Genomic DNA, 21,723 nt, shown 5'->3' on the forward strand with positions numbered 1-21,723 from the left:
CAGCCAGCTCTCTGGCCCTGACAAGCTTTGACGGAACAAATTGCTACAAATGTCAGAATCAACCAAGATCTTCTGTCTATTGGATGCCTCCTACATCACCAGAACCTGCTTGCCCGTCCGTTTATATAACAGCCAGCTCTCTGGCCCTGACAAGCTTTGACGGAACAAATTACTACAAATGTCAGAATCAACCAAGATCTTCTGTCTATTGGATGCCTCCTACATCACCAGAACCTGCTTGTCCGACCGTTTATAATAATGTAGGAGAGAACATCCGAGCTGCTGTTCTATGAATACAGTCACCAATTATTGTCAGTATGATACTCGCACTACCAGTTGGGTCACTGAAACATCTAGAACGTTGTGCGAACTGAGTATCAGTCTATATTCTTAATTAGCATTACTTCAAAAACAGTTATTATTACAAATGTGCAAGTTTGTGAAGAAGGATGTCGGGATATCAGTATGTTTATATTCAATAACACAAAATCTAGTGGACAGATTTAGACAAAATTTGGGATGGATTTTGCTTGGACATGAAATAATCCATAGCAATATTTTAATCCTGAAATACTAATTATTACAAAATACTTATTCCAGAATTTTGTATTTGCATGAACATAATACCATCTGTCATAGTGTGCTACAAATAGTTCTCACAGTATTATTATCTATAGATAGCAGCAGTGATGAATTCATACCATTTAGTTTTTTTGGGTACTTAAATTTAGTTTCCTTTGACTTTGTTGGACAGTACATTTACAATAACGGAAGGAACCAAAATGGTTGGACCAGGTCCTAATACGAGTCAACGAGCACAGTAAGTCCTTGACCATTCCAAGTGGTATCATAACGCAATGCATCAGACACCAAGTGCAACTAAACCACCGAAGGGGCTATGGGTCGTTTAAAAATCTTCGAAAAGTCTTCGAAAAGACGTCCAATACTGATTAGGAATATAAAAATGCATATAATTCCTAGACTGAACCAAGAAAATAGGTTGATAGAATGGACAGAGATCGAAAAGCAAGGGCATACAGTATACTTAATCAGGTTTACAGATTCATATCTGTGAGGAACTAATAGCGAGGGTGCGAGCAAAGTAAGTGAGCTTGGGTGGCCAAAGTAGGCATACATTTCATTTTAGGGAATTAAAAACAAATAGTATCAAACATTATTAGCACATCTCTTATTATACAATCATCAATCCTTTTAACTGAGGTAGGGTTCTGAACTGAACTATATTTTCTTGATCAGGGCAAGAATGTAAAGTTAACTATGGTGATGGAAATAAAATAAATTTGAATCAGAAGTGTTCTTACAAATGTAAAATGTAAATAGTACGAGCCAGTCGCAATTTTGCTTAACCTCTTATCCTCTTCATCTTCAATGTTTGAATATTATTCACTTGAAACTTCTCTATTTCTGTTTTAAAATCACCATAGGGCTCTGTCCAATTATATTATAAATCCTTTCACAAAAAAAACTATAGTTTTTTACTTTATTATTCCTCCACACAGGTGTAAAATGTTTCAAGTGTTACTGAAAATTATTGGAGCTATTCTTTCAAATATCATGGAATGATGTAGAGAAATTTGATTTATTTCATTGATACTTACACAAAAACTTGACTAAACTTAAAACCACTTCCCTTTATTTTTGTGCAGAATTATCATCTAAATACACAGCTGAAATACACATCTATATTTCTTGGGTGAGCTGGTGGCCGAGGGGTCTAAGATGTCAGACTTTGGATCTTAATTAGAGATAGTCCAGGTTCAAATCCTTTTTATCATTACCTTGTATTGCAACTACTCGCCTCCTCATTCTGTAGATATAAACATGAAATCTCAGGGAGAGCAGACTTGTTGCCTTCACCAAATGTTTATCAAGTAATGATAGAAAAGTTATGATAACTAAAAATAATGAGAAGATTTAGAATGCAGTGTTGTTGATTTATAGCGGTTAGTGTACCAAGGTAAAGTAAAAAAGAATCACCAACTACTAATAAATTTTTCATAAAAGATATGTGGAAAATTAAATTAATAATATTTTCTAACAAAAAATGTTAAATTAAAAAAAAAAAAATGTAATCTTAGGATACAAAAGTGAAATGTTGATGGTTTCATAAAATTCAGTTATTCAGTATTAGTTATTTAAGCTCCATCTTCAACACTACTCCCTAATAAGCTCGCCATGAAGCCAATAACATTTTAACTATTCAATACGTAGAAATTAAATTCACTATCAACATAGGAACCAAAAAACTCTTGTTTTGTTCCACCATCAACTTCCCAATCTTCTCAGGGCACTGATCCATGAGACGTCAGTGGAAACTCTCATTGCAAACATAGGAACAAAAAAACTCTTGTTTTGTTCCACCAGCAACTTCCCAATCTTCTCAGGGCACTGATCCATGAGACGTCAGTGGAAACTCTCATTGCAAACATAGGAACCAAAAAACTCTTGTTTTGTTCCACCAGCAACTTCCCAATCTTCTCAGGGCACTGATCCATGAGACGTCAGTGGAAACTCTCATTGCAAACATAGGAACAAAAAAACTCTTGTTTTGTTCCACCAGCAACTTCCCAATCTTCTCAGGGCACTGATCCATGAGACGTCAGTGGAAACTCTCATTGCAAACATAGGAACCAAAAAACTCTTGTTTTGTTCCACCAGCAACTTCCCAATCTTCTCAGGGCACTGATCCATGAGACGTCAGTGGAAACTCTCATTGCAAACATAGGAACAAAAAAAACTCTTGTTTTGTTCCACCAGCAACTTCCCAATCTTCTCAGGGCACTGATCCATGAGACGTCAGTGGAAACTCTCATTGCAAACATAGGAACCAAAAAAACTCTTGTTTTGTTCCACCAGCAACTTCCCAATCTTCTCAGGGCACTGATCCATGAGACGTCAGTGGAAACTCTCATTGCAAACATAGGAACCAAAAAATCTTGTTTTGTTCCACCAGCAACTTCCCAATCTTCTCAGGGTACTGATCCATGAGACGTTAGTGGAAACTCTCATTGCAAACAAAGGTCACTGTGCTTATCATGATTAAACACTAACAACCCAGAACAAAATGGTGCCATTTCAAGTTTTTGAACATAGGAAAGTAGTTCAATACAATTGTAATGTTTAGGTTTATGAAAAGCACTTTATGTGTCACATATAGAATATTATATAAATAAAATATAAACTCATACATGAATTACTGTTGTATATTTTGAATTTGTAAGTGTTTTTTTAGAGGAATATGACCTTTTACTTAATTAATAATATGTAAAGGGTTTTAGGATGTAAAGGGTATTAGGGATAATTTTATATAGGGATAGTTTTATTTTAGGGATAGATTTATCATTTTTTTAAATTTAAATTCAAGTTTAGTTTAGAAAAAAGTCATGGGAGCCTGCTATCAAAAAATTTTCATTTTGCCTTCAAAGTTGTCCTCCCCTAAACAGTATTGAGGATCTATAGAGAGGAATCCTATTTTATAATGCATGGGCTACTTGAAACAAGTTATAGGAAGTTGATTGAAATCCTATATAAAAATTTTTCATTTTACCTTCAAAGTTGTCCTCCCCTAAACAGTATTGAGGATCTATAGAGAGGAATCCTATTTTATAATGCATGGGCTACTTGAAACAAGTTATAGGAAGTTGATTGAAATCCTATATAAAAATTTTTCATTTTACCTTCAAAGTTGTCCTCCCCTAAACAGTATTGAGGATCTATAGAGAGGAATCCTATTTTATAATGCATGGGCTACTTGAAACAAGTTATAGGAAGTTGATTGAAATCCTATATAAAAATTTTTCATTTTACCTTCAAAGTTGTCCTCCCCTAAACAGTATTGAGGATCTATAGAGAGGAATCCTATTTTATAATGCATGGGCTACTTGAAACAAGTTATAGGAAGTTGATTGAAATCCTATATAAAAATTTTTCATTTTACCTTCAAAGTTGTCCTCCCCTAAACAGTATTGAGGATCTATAGAGAGGAATCCTATTTTATAATGCATGGGCTACTTGAAACAAGTTGTAGGAAGTTGATTGAAATCCTGTATAAAAATCACTTCTTTCTCAAAAATTAATTTATAATTTTTAATCGATGCAAAGTCAACAATCAGCAATTCAGTTTCATGAAATTGTTTGAATTTATGATGTATTAACACAGTTAAGTTTTACATGCATACTTCTTTTTACACATTATAAAAAGAATTTCTCTATGTGTATAAAACTTGTATTAGTTATGTTATGCGATTTTATAGTTTTGAATTGCATAAGAGGGTAAGGGATATGAGTCTTGAATGTTTTATTGTGAGCAACTTACTAATTACATCGAAATCAAAAGTGTTATAAGTTTACAATCAGACTCATATTTTTCAGAAATTTCCTAAGGTGTATTCCAACATCAGTTGCAATCTGTTAATATTAAACTAATTTTACTTACTGTGTGTACCTCACTTCATCGGAAAGATTCTCAATGTCTCTTTTTATTCAGCTCACAAATTGAAGTGTGATTTGATGAAAAAAAAGTGAGGTCCCATCCCCGATGTGAGGCCGCCCGTTTACGAGGTAAATATATTTGAACCTCTTGAAGCTTATTTCTCTAGTTGATTTGCGACCTCCAAACTGTTAAATGCTTGCTGATGAAGCTATACTTAGATTGGTTTGCTTATCTATCTATTTGTACAGCCACCTAAATCTAAACATGATTTCTCTTTCCTTTCATACTTCTCAAGGTTCTGATGTAATGTATGGTTTCTTCAATTTCCTGTCTTGATTTTGCTACTTTACCATGAGATTTTTGAAATAACCAGTTACTTTAGAGATAAAAATGTTAAATTTATAAGCAGTACTTTATTCTATGTTTGTCTGTTCATTTTTTGCAATACGTTTCTTTTAAAGTATTTAGTTGAAAAGTAATTGAAGTAAACTTATTAGATGTACTTTTTCAGAGTATATGCTTTTATACTACAAACCAGTTTATTCACAAACAATGTAAAAGTATCCAAAAAAATATAGTTTTTTGTATTGTATTTCCTGTGTACAACAGGAATTTGTGTATTATAAATGGTTTAAAACGATCTAAATTGTGTGTTTTGGTATTAAATTTATGTTTATTCTTGAAAAGCGTTTCCTTTATATGGTTAATGTGACAGGAGTTACCTTGATTATTAATGAAATTAGAGAACATATATTTAAACTGAGTTTTCTTTAATAGTTATGATGGAGGTATTAATGTTTTATGATAATTAGAGAGATGTTGTACGAAGACTGAATCCAGCATGTAGTAATTGTACATACAAATGTAACATAAAATATACTTATTTAGTTTGTTTATTTTAGGTAGTAAACTTTTTTAATATTACAGTAGTAGTAATACAGACAGTAATACAGTAGTAGTTAAGAAGACTTCACTTCAAATTAAAGTACCGTAGTTGGAATGAAATTAATAAAAATTAATTAAATTAAATTAATAAGTCAGATTTTTTTCCTTGACAGTGATTTTCTGTAAGATTATGTATATTTCAGAAATAAAAAAAAGAATCTGCAGAGTTTATGATATGCTTCAGAAAACTTCAGGATTCAGAATTAGTAACTACTCATGCCTCCTCTAATTTAACAACTATAATGTATTGAAAATACTTTAATTCTGAAAATTTGGTTAAAGATCCAGTTAGCATTGGTTAGTTGATGTGGCGGAGAGAAGTTTCTGTGAGGCTGCGATAACTATTCCGAATGCTTACAGCTTACAGTAACGTCAAGTTCCAGCAGCGGCTGGCGATGGAGCTGCTGTCGATGCGGCTGAAGGTGGGGGCCTGGCAATGGGAGGCGGGGTCAGGGGTAGTGGCGGGCGTCGGCGAGGAGGAAGCGGGTAAGCCCTTGGCTCCCTACACGTGCCCCGACTGTGGCAAGAGCTACATGTGGAAGCAGGGGCTCAACACACACAAGCGACTACACTGTGGGAAAGAGCCGAGGTTCCAGTGTCCACACTGTCCCAAACGTTGCTACCAGCGTGGCAACCTCGATAGTCACATCAGGAATGTACACTCCAATCTGGTACAGTACAGGTGAGCCAACAGAACAGATACAAAATAGTAAGAAATGAGACTACACTGTGGGAAAGAGCCGAGGTTCCAGTGTCCACACTGTCCCAAACTTTGCTACCAGCGTGGCAACCTCGATAGTCACATCAGGAATGTACAGTCCAATCTGGTACAGTACAGGTGAGCCAACAGAACAGATACAAAATAGTAAGAAATGAGACTACACTGTGGGAAAGAGCTGAGGTTCCGGTGTCCACACTGTCCCAAACTTTGCTACCAGCGTGGCAACCTCGATAGTCACATCAGGAATGTACACTCCAATCTGGTACAGTACAGGTGAGCCAACAGAACAGATACAAAATAGTAAGAAATGAGACTACACTGTGGGAAAGAGCCGAGGTTCCAGTGTCCACACTGTCCCAAACTTTGCTACCAGCGTGGCAACCTCGATAGTCATATCAGGAATGTACACTCCAATCTGGTACAGTACAGGTGAGCCAACAGAACAGATACAAAATAGTAAGAAATGAGACTACACTGTGGGAAAGAGCCGAGGTTCCGGTGTCCACACTGTCCCAAACTTTGCTACCAGCGTGGCAACCTCGATAGTCACATCAGGAATGTACACTCCAATCTGGTACAGTACAGGTGAGCCAACGTAACAGATACACACGTCATAACAGCATATAACTAACAATATCAAACATTTTCGTAAGCTTGTGTTTGTGTGTGTGTGTGTGTGTGTGTGTGTGTGTGTGTGCGCGCGCACACAATTATAAACTCATTTGTTGTCTATGTTAACAATAGTATACTATTAAACATATAATCATTAAATAATTATCTTGTATTTGCTTTTTTAATTTGCGGAACCTTGATTTCAAAAATGTAATTGTAAAAATAGTTTCTAGATATTCATAAAGTTTCTATTAAGAACCAAGATTTTAGGTTTTAAACAATGTGGTATTGAAATTGCATTTTAATATTAAGTTTTAACTAAGTTTTCTCTTTATAAACCCTTGTAAACTCTAGAATTAATGTAATTTTAGTATATATTTAAAAATTGTTTGCTTTGTTTTATGCACATTGATTTGTTTCAGTAACGAATTTCTTAGTAACAAGGAAGAGTTGGGTAATACCACTGGAGGACTACAACACTAGGCAACATGTTCCAGCGACTGCTCCCGATATACAATATACGTATATACAGTGCTTTATGTTAGTGGTTATTATTAGATAGTATTATGTAATACTTGCTCTCATTTAGCTTATGGTATTCAACTTCATTTCTGACATGAATAAAACTACTCTATATAGGAATTGAAACATATTCTGAAAACAACGTTTTTGGGAAGAAATACAAATAACATGGGACTTATCAATGTTGTTTCTATTTACTTAAAATATCTACTAGATCAACAAAATTGATACGTTTTCACGATTCAATAACATACCTAGTTAAATTTGTATAACCTTTTATACGGTTTTGAAATTTATTATTTACACTGCCAATTTCACTGCCTTAAAAAAACTTATTTATAGTCATAATTAAGTAGTTTTGTGTTATTTTAAATTTCGTTGTGTTCCTTAATGTGTAGCTGTACAACAACTTCATGTGTAAATGTACTTATATTTAAGATTTTATAAAATAATTTTATATTATGAGCTTTATTATGTGTTGTTGTTTTATAATTTGAGCTTTAACTTATAGTATTATTATTTATTTATTTTTTTATTTACTTACAAACTCAAAATCTTAACCGTCTTCTATAGTATAGAAGCAGTGAAAGCAAAAGAGCATGCCTAAGCACCTATTTGAAATAACTTCATTATTAATTTCATAGTATTATCTCTCTGGGCTTTTAAACTGTATTATTTATTTTAAAATCTTTATAATGTAGTATACTTTCATAAAGACTTTATAACAAAAAACTAGTTTGCTGTAATGATCTTATATTTTTATTTTTTTATTTTAAAAAGTGTATTGATTAATTCAAACTTTTTCTAAGCATCTCATTATAAAGTCGTATTCTGTTGTTCTTTCAGCTTTTTGGGTACCTTGACTTTTGTCAGAGTACAGACTTATTGTTAGTAAATAGACTAGAACTCACGCGATGGGTATGTTGTCAGACACTCACGGTAATGCTTCAATATTGATTATGGTATAATAAAGTTTAGCTGCTATTTTTATATCTACTTTTTGGTTATTATTTTTTAATTTATGGATTTTTATGGGTATTAAATTAGGAATATGAACTTGCAAATGTAATCAGAATTGACAGTCATTTTCAGAAGAGTTTAAGGTTCCTCTGTTGATTTCATCTTCCAGATGACTGATGGATCATTATATCTCCTCTTCACCCTTCTTTCCTTGATCATGTCCATCATGCCATGTCTTCCAGAATAGAGAAATACTTGTAGTAGACACAACTAATAGCCAGCTGTCAGGAGAAATGTAAAGCTAAGTAACAACGGTCGAATTACACAGAAAGATATCATTTTGCTAATAACTTGGAAGACTTGATATTGCGGATTATAGATTTTCCCTTCTCTTCAATTGTATTCTATTAATAACAAAGTAGCATGACATCTTCACTTTCACCCCTCTAGGTAAACACAGGCTGCTAGATCACTGTTATTGATACATTGTTACAGTCTGAGTTGAAAAGAAAGAATACATGCTCATTTTGACACAGAGGATCCATCTTAGTATTTATTTGATTTTAAATATCTCAACCATTATAGTCAATCTTGAAAGTATTAATATGTTTAGGTTGCTGTTTACGACTAATTATTTTCCATTCTCTTAGGGCATTAATGATTTATTTAAAATTTGTTTGTTTATTCTTCAAATTTAAGTTAGCAACTTTAAATCTCTTCGACCTTTACTGTGTTGTCAGTGACTAATAACTCAACAATTTCTCTATGGTTTAAAAATGTTATCTCCTCGTCCTTCAATAAAAGTCTGTTAGGGAGGAAGAAATCACATCTAGAACTGCTCTCTTCCCAGCAATTCTAAGAACACTAAATCCCACATTCTATAGAAAGGATGTAGATTCTGACAAGTTCATGAAATCATCAAAATTCAGATTGCATACAACAGGTGGGTCAGCAGTCTTGTTTTCTATTACTGTATCGCAAAACTCTCCTTTTACTCCTTCTTAGATTTGGAGAATTGTCTCCACTAAATTTGTTGCAGTTAGGACATAGAAAACTTGAATACCGTGGGGAGTTGCCAATGTTTTCCAATCCTTCAACTGGATGTATCGGCCAATAAGTAGGCTCATATAATATAATGTATAATATAAATCATTCTACAGTCTCATAAAAAAATTCAGTGTTTATTTTTGATATATTAAAATTATTACACAGGCTGTAAAAAGTAAGATAAGCTTTTATTTCATGCTTCATAGAAAACAATTTTTAATTGATATTTGAAACCTAGGTATTGCTTCCTTATATTATATCTGATAATCACGGTATGTTACATTAATGTGGTGGTATTGCTATCATTTCCATTTGATAGTTCTGTTTTTCTTTCTCTTTATGGTAATTTATTAATTATTTTAGGATTTTTATATTATTGTCATAACTTAGTTTATTTAATTAGTGTTATGTTTTCTTGACTGATCAACAATGGTGAGAATCAGTATACGATTTAATTTATTTTAGCCAAATATTATTGCTGAACTGTGTTTGATCTGATAGTTGTCTAAAGACATGTAGTATTCATTTTTAACATGTTCTGCTTAGCATATTCTCTCTCAAATTGATATTATTGACTTTGTTATTTTAATTTATTTTGTCGTACAGTTATACTCTCCATGGGGTGTATATTTGTTTTTGTGCAATAACATGACATACTAAGATTTATTACAAACTTTGATTCCTGTTTAATATTAAGTTTAGATTTAAGTTAATAATGGGGCTTAAGATCTCTTAAAGCGAAATGCTTTGATTTACATATAAAATGTGCATTTTAGTCTACAGGGATAGTCAGAGGGTTTTAATACATTAAAACAGGGTTTTTTATATTTTTTGGGCTTTCTTTGAGGTTATCTCAAGATATCTTTAATTATTTCATATCATATACGGAAAAAGAACAAAACCAAAGAGTAAAGTAGTTGAATAATTTCATTGATTTATAGGTTATGGTTAGATTATACTCGATCAATTTAGAAAGGTATTGTGTAATTATTATTCAGTTTTAAGTTAAATATTTTGAAATGGTTGGTACAATATATTGTTCTTATTTGTGTATTTGAAAACACTATTATTTTCTATGCAGCACACTTGATTCTTGTTACGTTTGAATATGCAATCATACCATTTTTTACAAACATCAAATAACTTGTCAAGAATTGCTTAAAATGTTTAAACTGATAATTTTATTATTTTCTATGCAGCACACTTGATTCTTGTTACGTTTCAATATGCAATCATACCATTTTTTACAAACATCAAATAACTTGTCAAGAATTGCTTAAAATGTTTAAACTGATAATTTTATTATTTTATATGCAGCACACTTGATTCTTGTTACGTTTCAATATGCAATCATACCATTTTTTACAAACATCAAATAACTTGTCAAGAATTGCTTAAAATGTTTAAACTGATAATTTTATTATTTTCTATGCAGCACACTTGATTCTTGTTACGTTTCAATATGCAATCATACCATTTTTTACAAACATCAAATAACTTGTCAAGAATTGCTTAAAATGTTTAAACTGATAATTTTATTATTTTCTATGCAGCACACTTGATTCTTGTTACGTTTCAATATGCAATCATACCATTTTTTACAAACATCAAATAACTTGTCAAGAATTGCTTAAAATGTTTAAACTGATAATTTTATTATTTTCTATGCAGCACACTTGATTCTAGTTACGTTTCAATATGCAATCATACCATTTTTTACAAACATCAAATAACTTGTCAAGAATTGCTTAAAATGTTTAAACTGATAATTTTATTATTTTCTATGCAGCACACTTGATTCTTGTTACGTTTCAATATGCAATCATACCATTTTTTACAAACATCAAATAACTTGTCAAGAATTGCTTAAAATGTTTAAACTGATAATTTTATTATTTTATATGCAGCACACTTGATTCTTGTTACGTTTCAATATGCAATCATACCATTTTTTACAAACATCAAATAACTTGTCAAGAATTGCTTAAAATGTTTAAACTGATAATTTTATTATTTTATATGCAGCACACTTGATTCTTGTTACGTTTCAATATGCAATCATACCATTTTTTACAAACATCAAATAACTTGTCAAGAATTGCTTAAAATGTTTAAACTGATAATTTTATTATTTTCTATGCAGCACACTTGATTCTTGTTACGTTTGAATATGCAATCATACCATTTTTTACAAACATCAAATAACTTGTCAAGAATTGCTTAAAATGTTTAAACTGATAATTTTATTATTTTATATGCAGCACACTTGATTCTTGTTACGTTTCAATATGCAATCATACCATTTTTACAAACATCAAATAACTTGTCAAGAATTGCTTAAAATGTTTAAACTGATAATTTTATTATTTTCTATGCAGCACACTTGATTCTTGTTACGTTTCAATATGCAATCATACCATTTTTTACAAACATCAAATAACTTGTCAAGAATTGCTTAAAATGTTTAAACTGATAATTTTATTATTTTCTATGCAGCACACTTGATTCTTGTTACGTTTCAATATGCAATCATACCATTTTTACAAACATCAAATAACTTGTCAAGAATTGCTTAAAATGTTTAAACTGATAATTTTATTATTTTCTATGCAGCACACTTGATTCTTGTTACGTTTGAATATGCAATCATACCATTTTTACAAACATCAAATAACTTGTCAAGAATTGCTTAAAATGTTTAAACTGATAATTTTATTATTTTCTATGCAGCACACTTGATTCTTGTTACGTTTGAATATGCAATCATACCATTTTTACAAACATCAAATAACTTGTCAAGAATTGCTTAAAATGTTTAAACTGATAATTTTATTATTTTCTATGCAGCACACTTGATTCTTGTTACGTTTCAATATGCAATCATACCATTTTTACAAACATCAAATAACTTGTCAAGAATTGCTTAAAATGTTTAAACTGATAATTTTATTATTTTATATGCAGCACACTTGATTCTTGTTACGTTTCAATATGCAATCATACCATTTTTACAAACATCAAATAACTTGTCAAGAATTGCTTAAAATGTTTAAACTGATAATTTTATTATTTTTATGCAGCACACTTGATTCTTGTTACGTTTCAATATGCAATCATACCATTTTTTACAAACATCAAATAACTTGTCAAGAATTGCTTAAAATGTTTAAACTGATAATTTTATTATTTTTATGCAGCACACTTGATTCTTGTTACATGTTACTGTTTCACAACAAACATCATATTACCATTTTTTACAAACATCAAATAACTTGTCAAGAATTGCTTAAAATGTTTAAACTGATAATTTTATTATTTTCTATGCAGCACACTTGATTCTTGTTACGTTTCAATATGCAATCATACCATTTTTACAAACATCAAATAACTTGTCAAGAATTGCTTAAAATGTTTAAACTGATAATTTTATTATTTTCAACAGTTAAATTGTTAATTATTCTTCATAAAGTTTATCAGGACCCATTTATAAAACAAAAACTTTAAAAATTGTACTGTACTCTGTAAGAAATAAATTTTGTTTTGAAAATGTATCAATTTATTAGTACGTGACTGTTTGTTAATTCATTAATAATTTTTTTCAAATATTTCCCAACAGAAAAATATTGTATTATGTTTTATCAGGATACTATATTGTTTCTCGTATTGACTAAGTTTTACAGAAGAAACGCTTGATGCCTTAGCAAACTTGTGTGCAGGTATATGATTTCTTAGTTTATTTTATGATAAAGTAACAAAGCAAATAGTGTAGTCAAAGCAAGCAATAGTGTGTGCATATTTGTGCAATATTACCATTGGTCCCTCTCAGCTATATGGAAGTTAAGGATTAAGGATTGGGCTCCAGGTATTATGTACATTCAATATTCAATAGTCATCAATAGTATATGTGGTAGTTCTCAGAATTAATTTAAATTTTAGATGTCAGAAGTCAAATTATAGAGTCACATATATTGGCTTGTACTGTGGAAAATAACTGTATAATTAGTTCAAGGGTCACTGTGGCAATCTGCTATTGTAATAGCTTATATTTTGTCACATAGAGTTTCAATTACATGGTAATGAATACAATGGTGATGAAATTTCAATGATAAAAATTTAATAATATTTGTTGATTAAGAAAAATTAAATTGTAGTATTGTATATGATATGCATTTTTTGTAAAGGGTTCAGATTTACTGGAAAGTATATTTATTTTTTAAAATGTATACTCTTAATTAATTCAGTGTTTAATAGTCACAATTCTATTAGATGTTCAATTAATGTGTATGATTTAAATTTTGAGATAACATAACATTCTATATTTAGGTAATGTAAATTAGTAATTTCAGGTTCTTCACCAAATTTTACAGAAATTTCTTTGTGCAAAATATTTTACCTTTAAAATGCAGTATTTTGTGCAGAGACTTAAATATACTACATTATGTAAGATATCCATTTTATCTTTATAAATATTTTAAGTGCAATTGTTATGAAATATAAACTAATTTTAAATTGCTAGATATAATTTTAAGTGCTAATGTTGTGTTAAATTTACAGATTATAACTATTTTATGAAAATGATTTTTTATAAATAATAAAGGTGTAACATTTTTAATGTTTTATTTATTTTCCATTGTTGTACTTACTTCCACAAATATTATAATGGTTTGATTTTTATCAATTTATCAGAAGTTTTGTAATAACAATTTTACTAATAAAATTATGTTAAGGTAATGTTGAAAATTCCACATATGTTTGTGTGTTTCTATGATAGTGTGTGAATACACGCACAGTATCCACATTTTCACAGTAAAAGAGAAAATCGTGTGATGGTCAAAATATTGAAGTTCAGTTTTCAGTTGACATTATGCATTGTGGAATGTCCCGGATATAGAAGGCAGTTTTCAGTTGACATATGCATTATGGAATGACCTGGATAGAGAAGACAGTTTTCAGTTGACATATGCATTGTGGAATAACCCGGATAGAGAAGGCAGTTTTCAAAACTAAGCTTGGTGTTGTGTGCACATGTAAATATTGTTTATTACTAAACATAAATTCTAGAAATTTGGCTAAATTTCATAAGTTAAACAAATCCAAATTTTTGAACTAAATGTTACAAATGCATACCTCAATAAGAACCATACAAGTGTTCTGAATTTAATTAAATTCTGCATGTTCAATTAGTCTAAATTTATAAATATCTCTTGAAATAACTTATTATATCTAAAAATCATATTTCTGTTCTACAAAGCAAAAGTTGTGCAAAAGTACCCATGAAATTTTGATGACATTTTATGTTTGCAATATTTAATTAAATGTTTGAAAACTTTCTGAAATATTACATTACAATTCTATGTAAAAAACTGTGACGTTCTAACCTAAATTTCCTGAATTTTGTTTGTGTGGCAATAGTTAAATTCAATGTTTATTGTAAATAGAGAAAGTTGATTAATAGTACCATATTAATAGCACATGTTTATTAGACGACAACAGCAGTGGAGTCGTGCACATGTCTACTAGTATGTGTACAGACGACACCAACAGTGGAGTCGTGCACATGTCTACTAGTATGTGTACAGACGACACCAGCAGTGGAGTCGTGCACATGTCTACTAGTATGTGTACAGACGACACCAGCAGTGGAGTCGTGCACATGTCTACTAGTATGTGTACAGACGACACCAGCAGTGGTGTCGTGCACATGTCTACTAGTATGTGTACAGACGACACCAGCAGTGGAGTCGTGCACATGTCTACTAGTATGTGTACAGACGACACCAGCAGTGGTGTCGTGCACATGTCTACTAGTATGTGTACAGACGACACCAGCAGTGGTGTCGTGCACATGTCTACTAGTATGTGTACAGACGACACCAGCAGTGGAGTCGTGCACATGTCTACTAGTATGTGTACAGACGACACCAGCAGTGGAGTCGTGCACATGTCTACTAGTATGTGTACAGACGACACCAGCAGTGGTGTCGTGCACATGTCTACTAGTATGTGTACAGACGACACCAGCAGTGGAGTCGTGCACATGTCTACTAGTATGTGTACAGACGACACCAGCAGTGGTGTCGTGCACATGTCTACTAGTATGTGTACAGACGACACCAGCAGTGGAGTCGTGCACATGTCTACTAGTATGTGTACAGACGACACCAGCAGTGGAGTCGTGCACATGTCTACTAGTATGTGTACAGACGACACCAGCAGTGGTGTCGTGCACATGTCTACTAGTATGTGTACAGACGACACCAGCAGTGGTGTCGTGCACATGTCTACTAGTATGTGTACAGACGACACCAGCAGTGGAGTCGTGCACATGTCTACTAGTATGTGTACAGACGACACCAGCAGTGGTGTCGTGCACATGTCTACTAGTATGTGTACAGAAGACACCAGCAGTGGTGTCGTGCACATGTCTACTAGTATGTGTACAGACGACACCAGCAGTGGAGTCGTGCACATGTCTACTAGTATGTGTACAGACGACACCAGCAGTGGTGTCGTGCACATGTCTACTAGTATGTGTACAGACGACACCAGCAGTGGAGTCGTGCACATGTCTACTAGTATGTGTACAGACGACACCAGCAGTGGTGTCGTGCACATGTCTACTAGTATGTGTACAGACGACACCAGCAGTGGTGTCGTGCACATGTCTACTAGTATGTGTACAGACGACACCAGCAGTGGAGTCGTGCACATGTCTACTAGTATGTGTACAGACGACACCAGCAGTGGAGTCGTGCACATGTCTACTAGTATGTGTACAGACGACACCAGCAGTGGTGTCGTGCACATGTCTACTAGTATGTGTACAGACGACACCAGCAGTGGTGTCGTGCACATGTCTACTAGTATGTGTACAGACGACACCAGCAGTGGAGTCGTGCACATGTCTACTAGTATGTGTACAGACGACACCAGCAGTGGTGTCGTGCACATGTCTACTAGTATGTGTACAGAAGACACCAGCAGTGGTGTCGTGCACATGTCTACTAGTATGTGTACAGCATGTCTACTAGTATGTGTACAGACGACACCAGCAGTGGAGTCGTGCACATGTCTACTAGTATGTGTACACGACACCAGCACGACAGTGTCTAGTATGTGTACAGACGTCAGCAGTGTCGTGCACATGTCTACAGTAGCAGTGTGTCAGTAGCGTGTCGTGCACATGTATGTGTGTACAGACGACACCAGCAGTGGTGTCGTGCACATGTCTACTAGTATGTGTACAGACGACACCAGCAGTGGAGTCGTGCACATGTCTACTAGTATGTGTACAGACGACACCAGCAGTGGAGTCGTGCACATGTCTACTAGTATGTGTACAGACGACACCAGCAGTGGTGTCGTGCACATGTCTACTAGTATGTGTACAGACGACACCAGCAGTGGTGTCGTGCACATGTCTACTAGTATGTGTACAGACGACACCAGCAGTGGAGTCGTGCACATGTCTACTAGTATGTGTACAGACGACACCAGCAGTGGAGTCGTGCACATGTCTACTAGTATGTGTACAGACGACACCAGCAGTGGAGTCGTGCACATGTCTACTAGTATGTGTACAGACGACACCAGCAGTGGAGTCGTGCACATGTCTACTAGTATGTGTACAGACGACACCAGCAGTGGAGTCGTGCACATGTCTACTAGTATGTGTACAGACGACACCAACAGTGGTGTCGTGCACATGTCTACTAGTATGTGTACAGACGACACCAGCAGTGGTGTCGTGCACATGTCTACTAGTATGTGTACAGACGACACCAGCAGTGGAGTCGTGCACATGTCTACTAGTATGTGTACAGACGACACCAGCAGTGGAGTCGTGCACATGTCTACTAGTATGTGTACAGACGACACCAGCAGTGGAGTCGTGCACATGTCTACTAGTATGTGTACAGACGACACCAGCAGTGGAGTCGTGCACATGTCTACTAGTATGTGTACAGACGACACCAGCAGTGGAGTCGTGCACATGTCTACTAGTATGTGTACAGACGACACCAGCAGTGGTGTCGTGCACATGTCTACTAGTATGTGTACAGACGACACCAGCAGTGGAGTCGTGCACATGTCTACTAGTATGTGTACAGACGACACCAGCAGTGGAGTCGTGCACATGTCTACTAGTATGTGTACAGACGACACCAGCAGTGGAGTCGTGCACATGTCTACTAGTATGTGTACAGACGACACCAGCAGTGGAGTCGTGCACATGTCTACTAGTATGTGTACAGACGACACCAGCAGTGGAGTCGTGCACATGTCTACTAGTATGTGTACAGACGACACCAGCAGTGGAGTCGTGCACATGTCTACTAGTATGTGTACAGACGACACCAGCAGTGGAGTCGTGCACATGTCTACTAGTATGTGTACAGACGACACCAGCAGTGGAGTCGTGCACATGTCTACTAGTATGTGTACAGACGACACCAGCAGTGGAGTCGTGCACATGTCTACTAGTATGTGTACAGACGACACCAGCAGTGGAGTCGTGCACATGTCTACTAGTATGTGTACAGACGACACCAGCAGTCGTGCACAGCAGTGGAGTCGTGCACATGTCTACTAGTATGTGTACAGACGACAACAGCAGTGGAGTCGTGCACATGTCTACTAGTATGTGTACAGACGACACCAGCAGTGGAGTCGTGCACATGTCTACTAGTATGTGTACAGACGACACCACTGTGGTGTCCAGTACAGGAGTATTTTTAAACCGCAGAATTTGTTACTATTTATTAATGAATTGTAATTAGTGCTGTATAAAATGTTTGTTTTGATGTCTAAGAATACCAAATTGACCTTGGTTTCCAGAACTCTGCAAGACAAAGTATTGATTATTTTTTATTGTTTACAACTTGAGTTTCAGCTGGTTTGTAGTTTGCTGTTCTAATTACTATACTCGATTCTCGGTGTTTTCTTACATGTTTCTTGTTATTATTTTGGAGATGAGTGAGTTTAAGGTTACAATCAATATCACTAGTACCACAATGGTGTCATTGTACTTTTTGTGTAGAAAGTAACAATTCATCTAAAAAATGATGTTATTTATCAATGTTATTACTATATATGCTTTTATTTATAATATCAAAAATTTCAAGGCAAATATTTGGTTAATGTGACACATGTCCACACCGTTAGTACCAATGATGAATTTTCCATAAAATTGATTATATTTTGTAATTATAATGCTAAATGAATACAATAGACAACAAAATAAGTTTGGTATTTCTGGTGCTATATCACGAAATAGGGCTGTGCTTGAACTGTGCTCACCTCAAACAGAACCTCAACTTTAGTCACTTTTAATACAATTTTTTATTTAAGCCAGCTCATATATTGAAGAAGTAAAAACATGATTCCATTTGTGTGCTTGAGGACTACACAATTTTATGTAGTTGTATTCAGTCTACATTGGCCATACAAAACATTTAATATGTACAAAAATTTGTAAACGTATTAGGCAGACAAACCTCAGAATATATATAAATCAGTCATTAAGACACTTATAAAACTAAAGATGTAAAATTCAAAAACAAAATCTAGAATGTTGTTCCAGTATCGAATAATAATAATAATGAAAACATTGTAATAATCATGAAAGAAGATCAATAGAACAAAGAAAACAGCATTAAATCATCAAAAAGTTGGCAGCCTTTTGAAATAATAATAGTAATATTGATTACTAATTGGTTGAGCTCTGGCACACAAATAATAATAAAGACAACCTTTGAAAACTTGTCATAAAGAATAAATGTTTGTACAAAATATATAAATAAACAATTTAAATAGTATAATAGTAACGAGTGTAATATCATAAATATAATATAATATTAATAAATAAATAACTAAACACCAACCCACATAGAGAACAAAACAACCCAGGGAGAAACCTATGGAGAATGTTGATCTATAGATCTCATGACAACAATGGCTTAATCTTTTTTTTGAAAACATTCAAGCTGTCATGGTGAATGTCAATGTCGGACCCACCCAAGAGTATTGTATTATAAGACCTCATCATCCTTAACAGAGGAAAGAATGCATGCGTTGCAGTGCGTAAATAGGGCAAATTAAACAAACATTTGTTCCTGCTGTTGAAGTTGGGCACTCGATAACTGAGGACTCCCAAACAATTCGCGTCGTCCACCCGACCCCGGACCAGGCCCCAAAGATACACTTGTGCCCGGACCTGTCTTCTCCAACTCAGACTCTCCAGTCCAAAAATTTCCAAAAACTCATTGTATGGCACTAAATATGTATATATAAATATATATTAAAGCATTTATAATATAAATACCTCAGAAATCCTTTTTGAACTGGTTCAATCAATTCTTTGTGAATTAAATGCATCGGATTCCACACAATGACGGTGTTCTCAAGTCTTGATCTGAGTAAAGATGTGTATAATGTGATAAAAGACCTGTTATTTTTAAAATTGACCCTCTGTTTCATTATAAATCTCAACATACAACTATCCGAATTGACACAATTTTCTATTTTAGTGGCAAATGATAAATCACTACTAATTACAACACCTAAATCTTTTATTAAATTAGCTCTTGTAATTACTTTGCCATTTAAGTTATAATTTTTTATTATACAGTTTTTTGACTTGGTAAATGACATCACATGATGTTTAGAGACATTAAATCTCAATTTATTAAGAACGCTCCAGTTATTAACTAACATTATCTAGGTCAGATTGTAATTTTTCCATGTCATTTACTGAGGATATATGATAAAAAAGTTTTAAATCATTCGCAAATAACAGAGCATTTACAGATTTTACAAAGTCACACAGATCGTTGATGATTATTATAAACAAAGGCCTAAATTTGACCATTGTGGTACTCCAGATTGTACTAGAAAAGTGGAAGACAAATGACCTTTATAATAGACAAACTGTTTTCAATTTATTAAATAGGTATGAAGAAACGTAATTAGATTGTTCGACAGACCATAAAAATACAACTTTTAAAATAAAACCAAATGATTTACCTTATCAAAAGCCTTAGCCAGGTCAAGATATATTGCATCAGTCTGAAACGATGAGTCCAACCGTGAAGAGACATAGTTTGTAAAATTTAATAAGTTAGTGTTAATAGAGCGGCCAGGCCAAAACCCATGTTGACTAGGTGATAATATTGATTTTAAATAGTTATACAAATATTTGTGAACTATACTTTGAAATATCTTAGCTGGTGCCGATAACACTGCTACTGGTCCGGTCGGTGGTTCACAATTTGTAATTCCTTCCTGCTCTTAAAAATTGGAGTTATTTTTGTCAACTTCCATTGATCAGGAAATGTATTAGATTTCAAAACTAAATTGTATAAATAAATCAATGGTTGAGTAAAAACATCTGCACACCCTTTAAATATATACTGAGGCAATAAATCAGGACCCGCAGTGGTCTTAGATTTCAACTTTTCAATAGCTAAAGTGACATCTTGCTCTGTAACCCGGTCCAGAGCTAAATGGCCCGCACCCACCATGGTTGCCCCTTCCATTGCCAACTCTACTGTAGGCTCTACTGTATACTTATTATAAACAGAACTAAAATAATCTTTAAAGATATCAAATTATAATTATCAAATTGTAAACCATTTTACTTCATTACCAGCAAATTTTTTCTTAACGATTTTTTATTGTTTACAAATTTCCAAAATTGTTTACTGTCCGCAACTATGTTATTTTCGGCCTCCTTAGCAAAATGTTCGTTGGCAACTTTAATATCTTTTGAATTGTTGAAAATTAACATATCTTAAATTTGAAAATCTAACATAATAATCCTGCCTACCAGAGTGTTTATACTTTTTTCAAAACTTTTCTTTTAATTTTAGATCTAAAATAATTTCCTTAGTAAACCAAACAGGAAACTTAGACACTTTTGATTTTTTATGAGGACAAGTGTTATTAATAACATTATATACTTCTTTGTAAAAATAATCTAGAGCAACATTAACATCGTGCACAAGATACAGCTAAGACCAGTCAATTGCAGCTAAACCGAAAATCTGCCCGGCTCGTCAATCGACCTTGACCCACACGTTTGTTGCGATAACACACTCCATCTCTATCACAGGATGATAAGGATGCTCCACCACCAGCGGGTTCGAACATCGACCCACCTCGGTATTCTCTATGTTTGAAATAACTAAATCTAAGGTTTTATTTTGAAAGTTCAAAATGTTATTTTTCAAGTGTAAATTATGAGTATTTAGAAATGTTAATAGTTCTCTACATAATCCATCTCCCACTGTTAAGTTATAATGTCTTCCAAATATCGGTAAATTGAAATCTCCTTAATTTTGTACTCACGAAAAAAATGTAAATGTCTATTTGCCAGTGACATGCATCTTTAGCCCAGCTTGTTTCAGTTTTAACTTTTCCCTCTACAGTGCGGCTTGATTATTGCAATTTCTTTGTGTGTAAT

At 33.7% G+C, this 21,723-nt stretch overlaps 2 protein-coding genes across 4 annotated transcripts in view; both read left to right on the forward strand.

The window, feature by feature from the left end:
- LOC124356067 (longitudinals lacking protein, isoforms A/B/D/L-like) overlaps positions 1-21,723 on the forward strand; it is a 288,880-nt gene that overhangs the window by 130,718 nt on the left and 136,439 nt on the right. The gene's annotated exons all lie outside the window — the stretch shown is intronic.
- LOC124356071 (longitudinals lacking protein-like) lies at positions 2,758-11,684 on the forward strand. Of its 2 annotated transcripts, none has more exons than XM_046807238.1 (2): positions 2,758-6,080; positions 7,154-11,684. In XM_046807238.1, the coding sequence occupies exons 1-2, from the start codon at positions 5,749-5,751 to the stop codon at positions 7,212-7,214; spliced, it is 393 nt and encodes a 130-aa protein (XP_046663194.1). In that variant the 5' UTR covers positions 2,758-5,748; the 3' UTR covers positions 7,215-11,684. The 2 variants fall into 2 exon arrangements, 1 of the variants encoding a protein (XP_046663194.1); XR_006921781.1 differs by lacking the exon at positions 2,758-6,080 and adding an exon at positions 6,097-6,704.

Source organism: Homalodisca vitripennis, chromosome 2 (assembly GCF_021130785.1).
Source record: "Homalodisca vitripennis isolate AUS2020 chromosome 2, UT_GWSS_2.1, whole genome shotgun sequence".
NCBI lineage: Eukaryota > Metazoa > Arthropoda > Insecta > Hemiptera > Cicadellidae > Homalodisca > Homalodisca vitripennis.